Source organism: Amblyraja radiata, chromosome 5, assembly GCF_010909765.2.
Source record: "Amblyraja radiata isolate CabotCenter1 chromosome 5, sAmbRad1.1.pri, whole genome shotgun sequence".
Taxonomy (NCBI): domain Eukaryota; kingdom Metazoa; phylum Chordata; class Chondrichthyes; order Rajiformes; family Rajidae; genus Amblyraja; species Amblyraja radiata.
Window position 1 is genome coordinate 62,240,322 of NC_045960.1, and position 15,873 is coordinate 62,256,194.

At 43.1% G+C, this 15,873-nt stretch overlaps 1 protein-coding gene across 1 annotated transcript in view; it reads left to right on the plus strand.

Annotated features, from left to right (window-relative positions):
- The first annotated feature begins 1,055 nt into the window (after positions 1–1,055).
- mtmr9 (myotubularin related protein 9) overlaps positions 1,056–15,873 on the plus strand; it is a 76,446-nt gene continuing 61,628 nt past the window's right edge. The window contains exons 1-2 of the mRNA XM_033021370.1: positions 1,056–1,327; positions 6,907–7,015. Of these exons, the coding sequence (XP_032877261.1) occupies positions 1,146–1,327; positions 6,907–7,015 (291 nt within the window). The 5' untranslated portion in view covers positions 1,056–1,145. The remainder of the gene's footprint in view (positions 1,328–6,906; positions 7,016–15,873) is intronic.

Here is a 15,873-nt window from a genome sequence, read left to right on the forward strand (position 1 = left end):
GTCGCTAAGTTGCGTCCACGAGTTCCGATGTTCCCGCTACGTTAATTGTACGTGATTACCACGAGTTAAATTTGTTTTAAACTCGGGGTACCTCGTGGGTCAACTCGCACCGTGAGACAGGGGTTTAACGTAACAAAATATGGAAAAAGTGAAGGGGTCTGAATACTTTCTCAATGCACTATACTGTAACTTGGAACTAATCAGTCATTTGATTCACATGTGAGAGGTCATAGAAACGTGGATACGAGGAATTCCTATTACTTGTTTCACCTAGTTTATGATGAAATTGTGGAGTGTTTTGGCAGAGTGAGCATGAACAGATAAAGCTACAGCTGGTTAATTTGGTGGAAACCATTAAGTAGGGCTGAGCCACAGACAGATGGAGTAACAAAAATAGATTTAGCACATGGGACCTGGTAAAGCTAGTTACCAATCTGACTGGGCCAAAGGTGAACTGTAAAGGCAGTTGCAGTGGTCATGTGTGAGGAAGGTGCCAGAAAATGCAAGTGAGAGTGCATGGCTGATTAAGCAGGTCTCTGTTTAAATCAGTGACTTTTATCTGAAAGTCTTTATTATGATTCCAATTGCTCTTCAAAAAATGGTGACCGAACGACGAGACAAGATTTGGTTTAAGATTTGTTTTTCATTTTCTTTCCAATTATAGTGAACTTGGTTCATTTAAAAAAAAGAGCAAACTGATTTATTGTAGGAATTATTTTTGGATTGGATTAAAATGGCACTGAAACGTCCCCTTGGCTTCTGATAGACCAACTCCATTCCCTGTCTGCAGGAGATAACATTGAGCAGGTGGTCGGACATTCTGCTGCTTCGGGAGAAGGTTTTGCCCATTGCTGTGCTGAACTTTGGAGGCTGAATTATGGAGACAGGGAGAGAGTGACTCGTTCTGCAAGAGCTGTGTCGCCCTGTGCTCTTTATGTTGATGGCAGAGGGTCAAAGCACGTCCCCACCATTCGTGAACACAGTCAGTGGTTGTCAGCAGCGGGGACCGGGCGGAACCATTTATCGCGGACTTCGCGGTCGGGGGAGCCGCTGGGCGCGTTGCACAGGTCGCCATTTCTGCAGGCCGACTGGTGCGCGGCTTGTTTTGGTCCGGCCTGGCTACTGGCGACTGGCGACGGACGGAGATGGAGTTTGCGGAGCTGATTAAGACTCCGCGGGTCGATGGTGCATTCCTTCACCGACCCTTCCTGCCGAGGGTGGAGGGAACGTTGTGCCTGACCGGCCACCACCTGATCCTCTCGTCCCGCCAGGACAACAGCGAGGAGCTCTGGCTGCTGCACAGCAACATCGACGCCATCGAGAAGAGGTTTGTCCTTGGTCTTGGTCTCCGTGCCCGGCCCGGCCCGCCGCTGATTTGTAATATACCGGCCGGCTTTCCCTGCACAAGAGGGAACGCATCTGCACACGGAGGGTGTTAGAACCGCGAATTCTTCCTCAGGGCTAGCTAATGTTCAATGGAGCACAAGGAACCGCAGATGCTGAGATCTTGAGCAAAACAAAGCGCTGGAGGATCTCAGTGAGTCGGGCAGCATCTGTGGAATGAATTCATTTCTCTTCGTGGATGCTGCCTGGCCCGCTGAGCTCCTCTTGCAGTTTTTTTTGTGCCTAATTATTTTATATCGGCGGTAAAAACAAAGAAATTTAAGGCGACCTGGAGTTGGGTTCCTGATCAGCGTTGATCCTTTATGAATGGCCGAACAGGGTCAAGGGGTTAATTTGACCTATCCTTTTTCCTTTATTCCTGATACTAAATCTCTGTCAAAAGTAATTAATCCCTTGAGCAAATTAAATGATGTATCCCTGTTATAAATGTTTAGGTCGAGTTTATTGCCATAAAAGTGCAAGCACAATGAAAATCCCGCTACTGTTATTGGGGAAAACAATATTTGCCACCTGAGGTTGCCATTGTTATTTCCCTCATCTTTAAGGAACAATTCAGAAACATAAAGAGTGCAATTTAAACAGTTCACAACTTGCAAGAAGACAGTAATTTGTGAATGGGCACACCTCTGCCACTGACAACAATAGGGTGTAGATCATCTATAAAATGCATTAGAGCAATTAACCACTGTTTGCCTGTAACTCATTAACCCATGATGTTCACCAGTTGGCATGACAGGAGTGATGCACATGTGCAGAAAATCACTGTTGTCTCCAATCATGCTGATTTGGAAGTATTGACTGTGTAACTTTATTGTATTTGACAGTTTGAGTACTTTCACTACACACAGTGAAATTAAAGGTTCTAAAAGGTGGCATTCCACAACTTTGAAGATGGCCAGTAAATGCTGGCATTGCTGGAACCCTCTGTGGCCTGGCAGGCAAAGAGACATTGGTAAATTGTTTTAATGCATTTTATAGATGATGTACACCCTATAAGAAGTCCTCTGCAGTTTTATTTTGTTTCATCAACACTTTGATGGTTTCTGAGGCATCCTAAATATATAATGAACAAAATTAAGCCCAGTATTTTCACCTGTCCGACACTGTTGGCAAACCTTTGTCTCTGACTCAATGGCTTTGTCCAATATGTCCTATTTACTCTTGCACATGTACCTAAACTATGTAGTAGCAATGTTACAAAATTTTGAGATTTTAAAAATCAAGTCTGTAATTTATCCCATCAGATAAAGCATAAAAATAAGTTTAATTTGACACCTAATTCACTTTCATATCTCAAGTATTTAAAAAGTTATGGCCATTTTCATACTCGGAAATGAGCATCTTGTTCCCTATTGATTTTCTATGGGCATAACAAAAAAGTTGTGATCGTGAACAGTCAAAAGCCCATAACTTTCTTAAAAATTAAGAGAACTGAATGAAATTTTCAGTTATCATAGATTGAAGCATTCTGAAACAAATATAAAATAATCTTACTTGGATGACCTGAAATTAAAGCATATAATTAGTTAGTTACCTAATTGTAGCTAATTTCAGACTTCAATTACTAGATCTAAACATCTATCCATTTCTTAATAAATGATTAACATTTTTAAATAGCCTAAATGTCCAAATAATATTCACAAATAATTCACAATAAAACATGATTTTTAAATCTCATTTACATTAATTTATAGACCAAATGGAAGGAATTTAGTGTTTAATTGCTGTAAATAAATGCCCATTTAAATCAGCTTTCCAGTGGGTCCCTGTGGAACGCGCTGGTTTAGAACGTTCACATTGCGGTAGATTTGTGCCCCAAATGCCCAGAAAAATACTGCGCGATATAATGGGCCCAAATTGAGTTACTCGCAATATTAAACTTAGTATAAAGGGATCTTTAGAAGCCCTTTTTAATGTAAAAATATACAACCTAACTTCTGCTATTTGCTTTATGAGATCCTGCGGTTGCTGTCGGGCGCGGGTTTAGAGATTGATTTTTAAACTACTATAACTATTATTCAAGGCCTTTAAACCTAATAATAGCTTTTGCGACGGGGTCTTCCAGCGATTTTTCGTTAATAATTAACTAGGCTGAACATTTTCGATTTGAACAGCTTAGAGAAAATCGCGTTTTAAACCCGCCCCCTCTAAACGGCGCCAAAATCGCGCACACCCGCACCGGCAGATTTTCAAAGACGCTTCAGGTAGGCTTTGCAACATACCTATATGTAGTGTGTCTTTTTAAGAACCATTGAAAATCTATTTATGACATCAGTTTTTCTTCCATTGAATGTTACCTTTTCAAACAATTCATGCAGTTTCACTTGCCTTTAAGGTTTAGGTGTTGTGTATATAATCTTATATTACTAAAAGTCTGATCTTGACCACTTCCTGTTCTGTATATTGATTTTAGAAAAAGCACTGCCACTTACGGCTGTGATTTTTGGCCATCTTACTCGGAATCCAAGAGGATTTTTCCCATCGCTGAAAAATAAAAGAGTTATTAATGTTTTTAAAATGTTGAGATTCTCTCTCCTGAAGGCCACGCTCCTTCCGGAGGGACTAAAACCCGGAAGTGTTGAGTGCCTCAGTCTGTCTCTGCAAGATGGGGGAGCGAGAGGGTCACGTCTCTCAGTCTGAGCTGTGAATAACACTGAACATATATGTCTACTAAACTGTGTGGTTTTACTGACCTGTCAGTGCCCTTAATGTGGTTTAAAAATATAGTTTGGAAATGCTAAAGCTGTGTTGCCTTTGGTATGGAAATGCTAAAGCTGTGTTGCCTTTGGTTTGGAAATGCTAAAGCTGTGTTGCCTTTGGTTTGGAAATGCTAAAGCTGTGTTGCCTTTGGTTTGGAAATGCCAAAGCTGTGTTGCCTTTGATTTCGAAATGCTAAAGCTGCGTTGCCTGATTAAAGTTGCCTCGCCTGATTAAAGTTGCCTCGCCTGATTAAAGTTGCCTCGCCTGATTAAAGTTGCCTCGCCTGATTAAAGTTGCCTCGTCTGATTAAAGTTGCCTCGCCTGATTAAAGTTGCCTCGCCTTCTATATAATTAAAAGTCTAATCTTGACCACTTCCTGTTTGCGCTTTATATTGATTTTAGAAAACATGCTACCACGTAGGGCTGTGATTTTTGGCCATCTTACTCAGTCCCCCTCCGCTCATCAGGTGCAGAGGATTTTTCCCATCGATGAAAAATAAAAGAGTTATTAGTGTTTTAAAAATGTTGAGATTCTCTCTCCTGTCAATCATGTCATTTAGGCCACGCCCCTTCTGGTGGGCGGGAGGGACTATAAAACCCAGAAGTGTGGGCGTGGCTCAGTCTCTGCAAGATGGTGGAGGGAGAGGTCACGACTCGCTGTCTTTAGTGGCCTTGCACCCTGTTTGAAATGGTATGAAACTGCACTTGAATTTGGTGGCCTTGCATCCTGCTTGAAGTGGAAAGAAACTGCACTTGAATTTGGTGGCCTTGCACCCTGCTCGAAATGGAATTTCAAGGCATAGCCGTGAGTCAACTGCCAGCCCACCAGCCGTGAGTGAGCTGCCAGCACAACAGGCTTGAGTGACTGAGCGGTGCAGAATTTTCAACGTACTGCCTGCTGGTCACTGTTTTCCAGGAGTGACGTCACCCCCCCCCCCCCCCACCTTCTTCAAAAGACATAGTAAGAATGAGCAAGTGGGCTTTGTACTGCAGATCCCGAGGACACGGGCGTTCCCGAGCACCCCGGCTTGCTTTTGCAGAACTTACATTAACCTCCCCCACCCCCTCCCCCCCTCCAACTCACAGCCATTTTGTCGCTTCCCGACTCACAGTCTACTCGCAATTTTTTTTTCTTATTTCGGTCCGCAACACCACCCGACGGCGGGAGCGGTCCTCAGTGTACCCGGTACAGAGGGGGGAGGACTGGGAGAGATCTCCCCATCCGTCTGCTCCTGGGCCCAGCCAAGACGGTCCAGCTGGGCAGTCGATGTCCGCACCGGGGACATTTTCCTGTTTTTCTTCCAAATTATAGAAACATAGAAAATAGGTGCAGGAGTAGGCCATTCGGCCCTTCAAGCCTGCACCGCCATTCAATATGATCATGGCTGATCATCCAACTCAGTATCCTGTACCTGCCTTCTCTCCATACCCCCTGATCCCTTTTGCCACAAGGGCCACATCTAATTCCCTCTTAAATATAGCCAATGAACTGGCCTCAACTACCTTCTGTGGCAGACAGTTCCAGAGACTCACCACTCTCTGTGAAAAATGTTTTTCTCATCTCTGTCCTAAAGGATTTCCCCTTTATCCTTAAACTGTGACTCCTTGTCCTGGACTTCCCCAACATCGGGAACAATGTTCCTGCATCTAGCCTGTCTAACCCCCTAAGAATTTTGTAAGTTTCTATAAGATCCCCCCTCAATCTTCTAAATTCTAGCGAGTACAAGCCGAGTCTATCCAGTCTTTCTTCATATGAAAGTCTTGACATCCCAGGAATCAGTCTGGTGAACCTTCTCTGTACTCCCTCTAAGGCAAGAATGTCTTTCCTCAGATTTGGAGACCAAAACTGTACACAATACTCCAGGTGTGGTCTCACCAATACCCTGTACAACTGCAGTAGAACCTCCCTGCTCCTATACTCAAATCCTTTTGCTATGAATGCTAACATACCATTCGCTTTCTTCTCTGCCTGCTGCACCTGCATGCCTACTTTCAATGACTGGTGTACCATGACACCCAGGTCTCGTTGCATCTCCCCTTTTCCTAATCGGCCACCATTTAGATAATCTACTTTCCTGTTTTTGCCACCAAAGTGGATAACCTCACATTTACCCACATTATACTGCATCTGCCATGCATTTGCCCACTCACCCAGCCTATCCAAGTCACCTTGCAGTCTCCTAGCATCCTCCTCACAGCTAACACTGCCCCCCAGCTTCGTGTCATCCGCAAACTTGGCGATGTTGCATTCAATTCCCTCGTCCAAATCATTAATATACATTGTAAATAGCTGGGGTCCCAGCACTGAGCCTTGCGGTACCCCAATAGTCACTCCCTGCCATTCTGAAAAGGACCCGTTTACTCCTACTCTTTGCTTCCTGCCTGCCAGCCATTTGCTATCCACATCAATACTAAACCCCCAATTCCGTGTGCTTTAAGTTTGTATACTAATCTCTTATGTGGGACCGTGTCGAAAGCCTTCTGAAAGTCCAGATATAACACATCCACTGGTTCTCCCTTATCCACTCTACTAGTTACATCCTCGAAAAATTCTATAGGATTCGTCAGACATGATTTACCCTTCGTAAATCCATGCTGACTTTTTGTCCAATGATTTCACCACTTTCCAAATGAGCTGCAAATTATGTGAAGTATATATAGAGGATAAATGAGCAAATAGCGTTCAATTCTGGTGGAGCCGAGACTTAGTGCTGATAACTATTAGTCAATAGTACATTAATTAAGAAGGTTAAATATTTACAAAAATAATTTTCTATGTGAATGTGTTTGTTTAAACTTTAGGTTTGTTGGAACATTGGGTACAATTACGATTAAATGTAAAGATCTGCGTATTATCCAGCTGGACATTCCTGGCATGGAAGAATGTTTAAACATTGCCAGTTCTATTGAGGTGAGATTTATTTTTATTGCTGCGTTCCAATTATTATGGAAACAGTACTTCTCTAATGTAACTTTGTACAAAGGATCACTTCAGTGGTTTGGTAGATTCTAGCATAGATTTGAAAGGTGAATAATTCTTTGTTCTGGTACAACATTTACCTTGGATTGAACTCAGGCCACCCTTATTGTATTAAGGTGAACCTTTCAAGTTTTTTTAATAACATTGTCAAGTTTTTTTGAGAAATAGCTTCAAAACTATGTAAAGATTGGGTTAAAATTTGAATATACCATGGTGTATTAGAACAGCTGAAAGCTGTATGGCCTAAATACGTTGATTTTTGTAGAGTTTATATTTTAAGTTCCACACAATGGATTGTGTTTCATTGGAGTGATAATGTCAATAACAATTGAGATGAGAATACAGTATTAAAATGTGCTGAAAAATTATTATACCTAATAATTATTATATTTTAAAATTCAGGGTCTTTTTGATTTTCTTTATATAAATAAAAGATTTCAAGTTGCTAGGTGTTCAATGTCAAATCGTCCAAGTTTAGCTTACAACATGCATTGATGACTACAGTTGAGCAGCTACTGTATTATGTTGCAATGATTGTCACGGTATCGCTGTACTATAGAATATAATCTAGACACATGGAAATGCAGATGCTGGAATCTTGAGCAAAGCACAAAGTGTAGGAATAACTCGGGCAGTATTTCAGGATAGGTGCATTTCAGGTGACTAGTAGGGAGGAGAAAGCTGGAAAATAATTTGGCGTTGGACAAAATCTCGCAACTGATGGGTGGATACAGGTGAGGAAGGTTTTGATTGGCAGATGGGTGGAAATAGTGACAAAGAGGAAACAAATGGGTGTTCAATGAAGACAAGAGAAGTGAGATGTAAGCCCAGAGATATAGATGGAAGTGGACTGTGGAGGGGAGGATGGGGCGGGATAGTGGGAGAAATGGGTGCGCACTGGAGGGGAGGTGGCACAGTAAAGGGAGGAGGATAATTCTTAAAATTGGAGAATTCAGAATTCATACCATTGGATTGTAAGCTACCCAAGTGGAGAGTATACGGTGGTGTGTTTGCGTGTGGCCTCTCTCTAGCAATGGAGGAAGACCAGGACAGAAAAGGCAGGCTGGGAAAGGGACTTAAAATGATTAGTAGTTGGGAGATCCAGCAGACTTTGGCAGATAGAGCACGTGTTTGGCGAAACATTCACCAAGTCTTCTTTTGGTCTCGCTGATGTAAAGGAAGTCACATCAGGAGCACCAAATGCATTAGCTGAGGTATGTGAACCGCTCTCACCTGGAAGGTCTGCTGTGGTCCAAGAATGTAATCCAACTTTCCTCTAGGGGTCGCTGCTCTTCACATTGTATATCAATGATTTGGATGAGGGAATTGAAGGCTTTGTGGCCAAGTTTGAGGATGACACAAAGATAAATGGGGGTGCAGGTAGTGTAGAGGAACCAGGGGATCCGCAGAAGGACTTTTTAAGCAAGTGTATAAAATTTGTTATTTTCCAAGCATTTACTTTGAAGCTATGGATGTTTGGATGTCTTCTGCATTCAACCCCACCACCTCCTTCTGAGTTTCTCTATATTTACTCTTCCTATGCCGTTCATTATTGTAGCCTTTCCATTCCCTTCAGGGGGTATTCTGATTGGACCAGTTGTTTAATTCACTTCAGTGCATCTGTATTTGCATCTGGGTAGGTTGATTGTAATCATGTCTTTTCACTGACTGGATTAGGATTAAATCCCCATATCCATGTGTGTTGATCCCTACATGCTCTCCTCCAGCTGTCTGTCTCCTCTGCTGGTTGGGTGTCTAGAACAGAAGTTCATCATATGAAGGAAAAGGAGTGTTGATATATGCTGGAATGAGCAGGGTTGTACTGATGGCCAAAGTTAAAAAATATTTCTGTGAAAATATAATTAAGTTGTAGTAGCAATGTTACAAAATTTTGAGATTTAAAAAATCAAGTCTTTAATTTATCCCATCAGATAAAGCATAAAAAGAAGTTTAATTTGACACATAATTCACTTTCATATCTTCAGTATTAAAAAGTTATGGCCATTTTCATACTCGGAAATTAGCATCCTGTTCCCTATTGCTTTTTCATTCACTTAACACAAAAGCTGTGATCGAGAACAGTCAAAAGCCCATAACTTTCTTAAAAATTAAGAGAACTGAAAGAAATTTTCAGTTATTATAGATTGAAGCATCATGCAACAAATATGAAACAATCTTACTTAGATGACTTGAAATTAAAGCATATAATTAGTTAGTTACCTAATTGTAGCTAATTACAAAATTCAATTACTAGATCTAAATATCTATCCATTTCTTAAGAATAGATTAACATTTTTAAATAGCCGAAGAGTCCAAATAACATTCACACAAGAATTCAGAATATAACATAATTTTTAAATCTCATTGTCATGGGTTTATAGGCCAAATGGAAGGAATTTAATGTTTAATACCTGTAAATTAATGGCCATTTAAATCAGCTTGCGAGTGGGTTTTTCTGGAACGCGACCATTTGGAACGTTGCGGTTGCAGTGATTTTAGTCCCCCATATCGGCAGCAAATACACTGCCGGTTCTTTGGGGGAAAAAATCTTACACCGTTTAAAAAACACACAGAATGGCCGTCGGAACGATTCTTTAGCAAAATCTTGCACTCCAACAAAATATAATCTAGGACCAGGTCGGAAAAAAAAACGCGTTTTAACCCCCCTCAAAAGCCCCAAAATCGCGCACAAGCCCAGTGGCAGAATTGCAGCGTCGCTGGAGGTAAGTATTGTAACATACCTAGTTGTAGTCTTATTTTTATGATGGGAGTAAACCTTAAGAGTTACTTTGCTAAAGATGATTTTCTACTACCGCCCCCAAAACGTCCTCTGTAATATCTAAATTTGAAAAGAGTTAATGTTCATTCAGCGGAACATGTTGCTCTTTCATGTGCTTCTAATTGTACACCAGGAGAGCAAATAACTCTTCTGAGCTGCATTTCAGTCTTCTGTTCGTTTTTTTAATAACACAACTTTTTGGCATAACAATGATTTGCTAATGTTGGAAAATACTATTGCCAAATGGTGTACATTAATTTTGAATGATTCATTTTTTGTAGACATCCCTAGGGAATATGGCAAAAAGTAGGTTCATCTGTTCAGATCATCGTTAATTTAAGACCAACTTCAGATGTTTAGCACTGAATATTTTCTAAAATGAGAGGTTACCTTGATTGAAATCCCAACTGGTCGACAGCAATCATTTTATGTGATAGCAGAATAACAAGTTTAATGATTTTTCTATTCGGGAAGTTGTGACGAGTACCATATGATTCAAATATTTAAAATATTGATCTTTGGCTACTAAGAATCTACAAATGTAGACCTTTCAGCATGCCAGGCCATGCAATTACACCCAAATCATTTTCGGGTAGCATTCAAGGGTGTCACGGGATCAAAGCTGCCATGGATATAGTGGGCTGAATGGCCTGCTGTAAAATAATCTTTATGATATTGCTTTGGATTAAAGCACTCAATGCATCATTGCTAATACAAGGCAGGTGTCAAAAGGAGCATACAAACTGCAAAGAGATAAATGGGCCAAGTGAGTAAGCAGAACAATGGCAGATGGAATGGTTTGTAGATAAAATAGAAAAGCAGAATTTGTTTAAAAAGTGAGGGTTTGCTAAATGCTAGTGTTAGTAGATATTGTCCTACAAATAATACAGTAAGTTAGCATATCGGTACTGTAAAAAATAAGAAAACTCATGTTTTTGGCTTTCATTGCAAAGCGGATGGTGTACAAAATTGGGAAGTTTTGCAGCGGTTATGCGAGATGTCAGTAAGACCACACTTGGAATATAAGAATATAGTGGCCAATTTTCCCTTAATTCTCAAGTCATGTCCCCTTGTTTGAATCTTCCCTACTCTCAGTGGGAAAAGCTTATCCACGTCAACTCTGTCTATCCCTCTCATCATTTTAAAGACCTCTATCAAGTCCCCCCTTAACCTTCTGTGCTCCAAAGAATAAAGCCCTAACTTGTTCAACCTTTCTCTGTAACTTAGTTGCTGAAACCCAGGCAACATTCTAGTAAATCTCCTCTGTACTCTCTCTATTTTGTTGACATCCTTCCTATAATTAGGCGACCAAAATTGTACACCATACTCCAGAATTGGCCTCACCAATGCCTTGTACAATTTTAACATTACATCCCAACTTCTATACTCAATGCTCTGATTTATAAAGGCCAGCACACCAAAAGCTTTCTTTACCACCTCTACATGAGATTCTACCTTCAGGGAACTGTGCACAGTTATTCCCAGATCCCTCTGTTCACCTGCATTCTTCAATTCCCTACCATTTACCATGTACGTCCTATTTTGATTTGTCCTGCCAAGATGTAGCACCTCACACTTATCAGCATTAAACTCCATCTGCCATCTTTCAGCCCACTCTTCCAACTGGCATAAATCTCTCTATAGACTTTGAAAATCTACTTCATTATCCACAACCCCACCTATCTTACTATCATCTGCATACTTATTAATCCAATTTACCACACCATCATCCAGATCATTGATGTACATGACAAACAACAGTGGACCCAACACAGATCCCTGTGGCACCCCACTAGTCACTGGCCTCCAACCTGACAAACAACCATCCACCATTACTCTCTGGCATCTCCCATTCAGCCACTGTTGAATCCATCTTGCTACTCCACCATTAATACCCAACCATTGAACCTTCTTAACCAACCTTCCATGAGGAACCTTGTCAAAGGCCTTACTGAAGTCCATATATACAACATCCACTGCTTTACCCTCATCAATTTCCCGAGTAACCTCTTCAAAAAATTCAAGAAGATTAGTCAAACATGATCTTCCAGGCACAAATCCATATTGACTGTTCCTAATCAGACCCTGTTTATCCAGATGCTTATATATATTATCTCTAAGTATCCTTTCCATTAATTTGCCCACCACTGACGTCAAACTAACAGGTCTATAATTGCTAGGTTTACTCTTAGACCCCTTTTTAAACAATGGAACAACACTGCTCCGGTACTATTCCTGTTTCTAATGACATTTGAAATATTTCTGTCATAGCCCCTGCTATTTCTACACTAACTTTCCTCAATGTCCTTGGGAATATCCTGTCCGGACCTGGAGACTTATCCACTTTTATATTTCTCAAAAGTGTCAGTACTTCCACTTCTTTGAATCTCATAGTTTCCATAGCTACTCTACTTGTTTCCCTTACCTCATATAATTCAATATCCTTCTCCTTGGTGAATACCGAAGAAAAGAAATTGTTCAATATCTCCCCCATCTCTTTTGGCTCTGCAGATAGCTGTCCACTCTGACTCTCTAATGGACCAATTTTATCCCTCGTTATCCTTTTGCTATTAATATAGCTGTAGAAACCCTTTGGATTTACTTTCACCTTACTTGCCAAAGCAACCTCATATCTTCTTTTAGCTTTTCTAATTTCTTTCTTAAGATTCTTTTTACATTCTTTATACTCCTCAGGCACCTCATTTACTCCATGCTGCCTATAATTATTGTAGATCTCTCTCTTTTTGCCAACCAAGTATCCAATTTCCCTTGAAAACCATGGCTCTTTCCAATTTTTACTATTTCCTTTCAACCGAACAGGGACATAAAGATTCTGTACTCTTAAAATTTCACCTTTAAATGTACTCCATTTCTCTTCCACATCTTTCCCATAAAACAAACTGTCCCAATTTACTCCTTTTAAATCCTTTCGCATCTCCTCAAAGTTAGCCTTTCTCCAATCAAAAATCTCAACCCTAGGTCCAGTTCTGACCCTCTCCATAATTATATTGAAACTAATGGTATTGTGATCACTGGTCCCGAACTGTTCCCCAACGCATACCTCTGCCACCTGACCCGTCTCATTTCCTAACAGGAGGTCCAGCACCGCCCCTTCTCTAGTAGGTACTTCTATGTATTGCTGCAAAAAACTATCCTGCACACATTTTACAAACTCCAACCCATCCAGCCCATTTACAGAATGTGTTTCCCAGTCTATGTGTGGAAAATTGAAATCTCCCACAATCACTACCTTGTGCTTACTACTAATATCTGCAATCTCCTTACATATTTGCTCTTCCAATTCTCGCTCCCCATTTGGCGGTCTATAATACACCCCTATAAGTGTTGCTACCCCTTTCCCATTTCTCAGTTCCACCAAAATAGCCTCCCTAGACGAGCTTAGAGGCCTGCCAAAGCACTGCTGTAATATCTTCCCTGATAAGCAATGCAACACCTCCACCTCTTGCCCCTCCAATTCTATCACACCTGAAGCAACGAAATCCTGGAATCTTTAGTTTCCAATCACAGCCCTCCTGCAACCATGTTTCACTGATCGCCACAACATCATACTTCCAGGTGTCAATCCAGGCTCTAAGTTCATCCACCTTTCTTACAATGCTCCTAGCATTAAAATATACACATTTAAGAAACCCACCCTCTCTTATTCTCTGTTTATTGTCTTTTTCTTCTCTCTCCCCTACATTTTGGGTCAGTGCTACCATTCTCTGCCTCCTGCCTCACACACTGACTGCTAGCTTTCCCAATTTGAGTCCCTCCCCCCCAACCATACTAGTTTAAAGTCTCCCCAGTAGCCTTTGCAAATCTCCCCGCCAGGATATTGGTCCCCCTCGAGTTCAAGTGCAACCCGTCCTTTCTGTACAGGTCACACCTTCCCCAAAAGAGGTCCCAATGATCCAGAAACTTGAATCCATACCCACTGCACCAGTCCCTCATCCACTCATTTATCCTCCACCTCGCTCCATTCCTACTCTCACTGTCGAGTGGCACAGGCAGTAATCCTGAGATTGTTACCTTTGCAGTCCTTCTCCTTAACTCTCTACCTAACTCCCTAAATTCTTCTTTCAGGACCTCTTCTCTTTTTTTACCTATGTCGTTGGTACCTATATGTACCACAACCTCAGGCTCCTCTCCCTCCCATTGCAGGATTTCTTGGACACGTTCAGACACATCCCTGATCCTGGCACCAGGGAGGCAAACTACCATCCGGGTCTCCTGTCTGCGTCCACAGAATCGCCTATCCGACCCCCTGACTATAGAGTCCCCTATTACAATTGCCCTCCTCTTCTTTTCCTTACCCTTCTGAGCAACAGGACCGGTCTTTGTGCCAGAGGCCCGGCCGCTGTCGCTGCCCCCATGTAGGCTGTCTCCCCCACCCTTACTCAAACATGAGTACTTATTTTCAAGGTGTACAGGCACCGGGGTACTCACCAGTCCCTGCCTCTGCCCGTTGCCCTTCCTAATTGTGACCCAGTTTTCTGTCTCCTGTGGTCTTGGAGTGACCACCTCCCTGTAACTCCTATCTATGACCTCCTCGCTCTCCCTGAGCAGACAGAGGTCATCGAGTTGCTGTTCCAGGTTACTAACACGGTTCCTTAGGAGCCCCATCTCGACGCACCTGGCGCAGATGTGGACGTCTGGAGGGCACTCAGACTCCATGACTTCCCACATCTGACATCCAGAACAGTAAACTGCCCCGGTCCTCATTCTCCCCTTATCCCAATACAATAAAGCCTTACCCGGGATACAAGCCAATCAGCTGCTTCCACTAGTCCGTTTGACCAATCAGGCTTCCACCAGCCCCCTTAATTTGAAGTGTGATCTGCGAATGGAACGTTGCAGATTTTGGTTCCTCCCTCTGTAACGGCTCCTGGGCCTCTGCTGAAACAAGCCCCGCGATGGGTTTTTTAACTCACCGCACGGAGGTCGCTCCTCCCTCACCAACGGCTCCTGGGCCTCTGCTGAAACAAGCCCCGCGATGGGTTTTTTAACTCACCGCACGGAGGTCGCTCCTCCCTCACCAACGGCTCCTGGGCCTCTGCTTGAAACAAGCCCCGCGCTGGGTTTTTTAACTCACCGCACGGAGGTCGCTCCTCCCTCACCAACGGCTCCTGGGCCTCTGCTGAAACAAGCCCCGCGATGGGTTTTTTAACTCACCGCACGGAGGTCGCTCCTCCCTCACCAACGGCTCCTGGGCCTCTGTTGAAACAAGCCCCGCGATGGGTTTTTTAACTCACCGCACGGAGGTCGCTCCTCCCTCACCAACGGCTCCTGGGCCTCTGCTGAAACAAGCCCCGCGATGGGTTTTTTAACTCACCGCACGGAGGTCGCTCCTCCCTCACCAACGGCTCCTGGGCCTCTGCTGAAACAAGCCCCGCGATGGGTTTTTTAACTCACCGCACGGAGGTCGCTCCTCCCTCTAACGGCTCCTGGGCCTCTGCTGAAACAAGCCCCGCGATGGGTTTTTTAACTCACCGCATGGAGGTCGCTCCTCCCTCTAACGGCTCCTGGGCCTCTGCTGAAACAAGCCCCGCGATGGGTTTTTTAACTCACCGCACGGAGGTCGCTCCTCCCTCACCAACGGCTCCTGGGCCTCTGCTGAAACAAGCCCCGCGATGGGTTTTTTAACTCACCGCACGGAGGTCGCTCCTCCCTCACCTAACGGCTCCTGGGCCTCTGCTGAAACAAGCCCCGCGATGGGTTTTTTAACTCACCGCACGGAGGTCGCTCCTCCCTCACCAACGGCTCCTGGGCCTCTGCTGAAACAAGCCCCGCGATGGGTTTTTTAACTCACCGCACGGAGGTCGCTCCTCCCTCACCAACGGCTCCTGGGCCTCTGCTGAAACAAGCCCCGCGATGGGTTTTTTAACTCACCGCACGGAGGTCGCTCCTCCCTCACCAACGGCTCCTGGGCCTGATTCTGAAAGGATGTATCCTGTGGGGTGGAGGTGTTTAATTGGAGAGAGTGTTTCAGAGTAAGGCGTTGTCCATT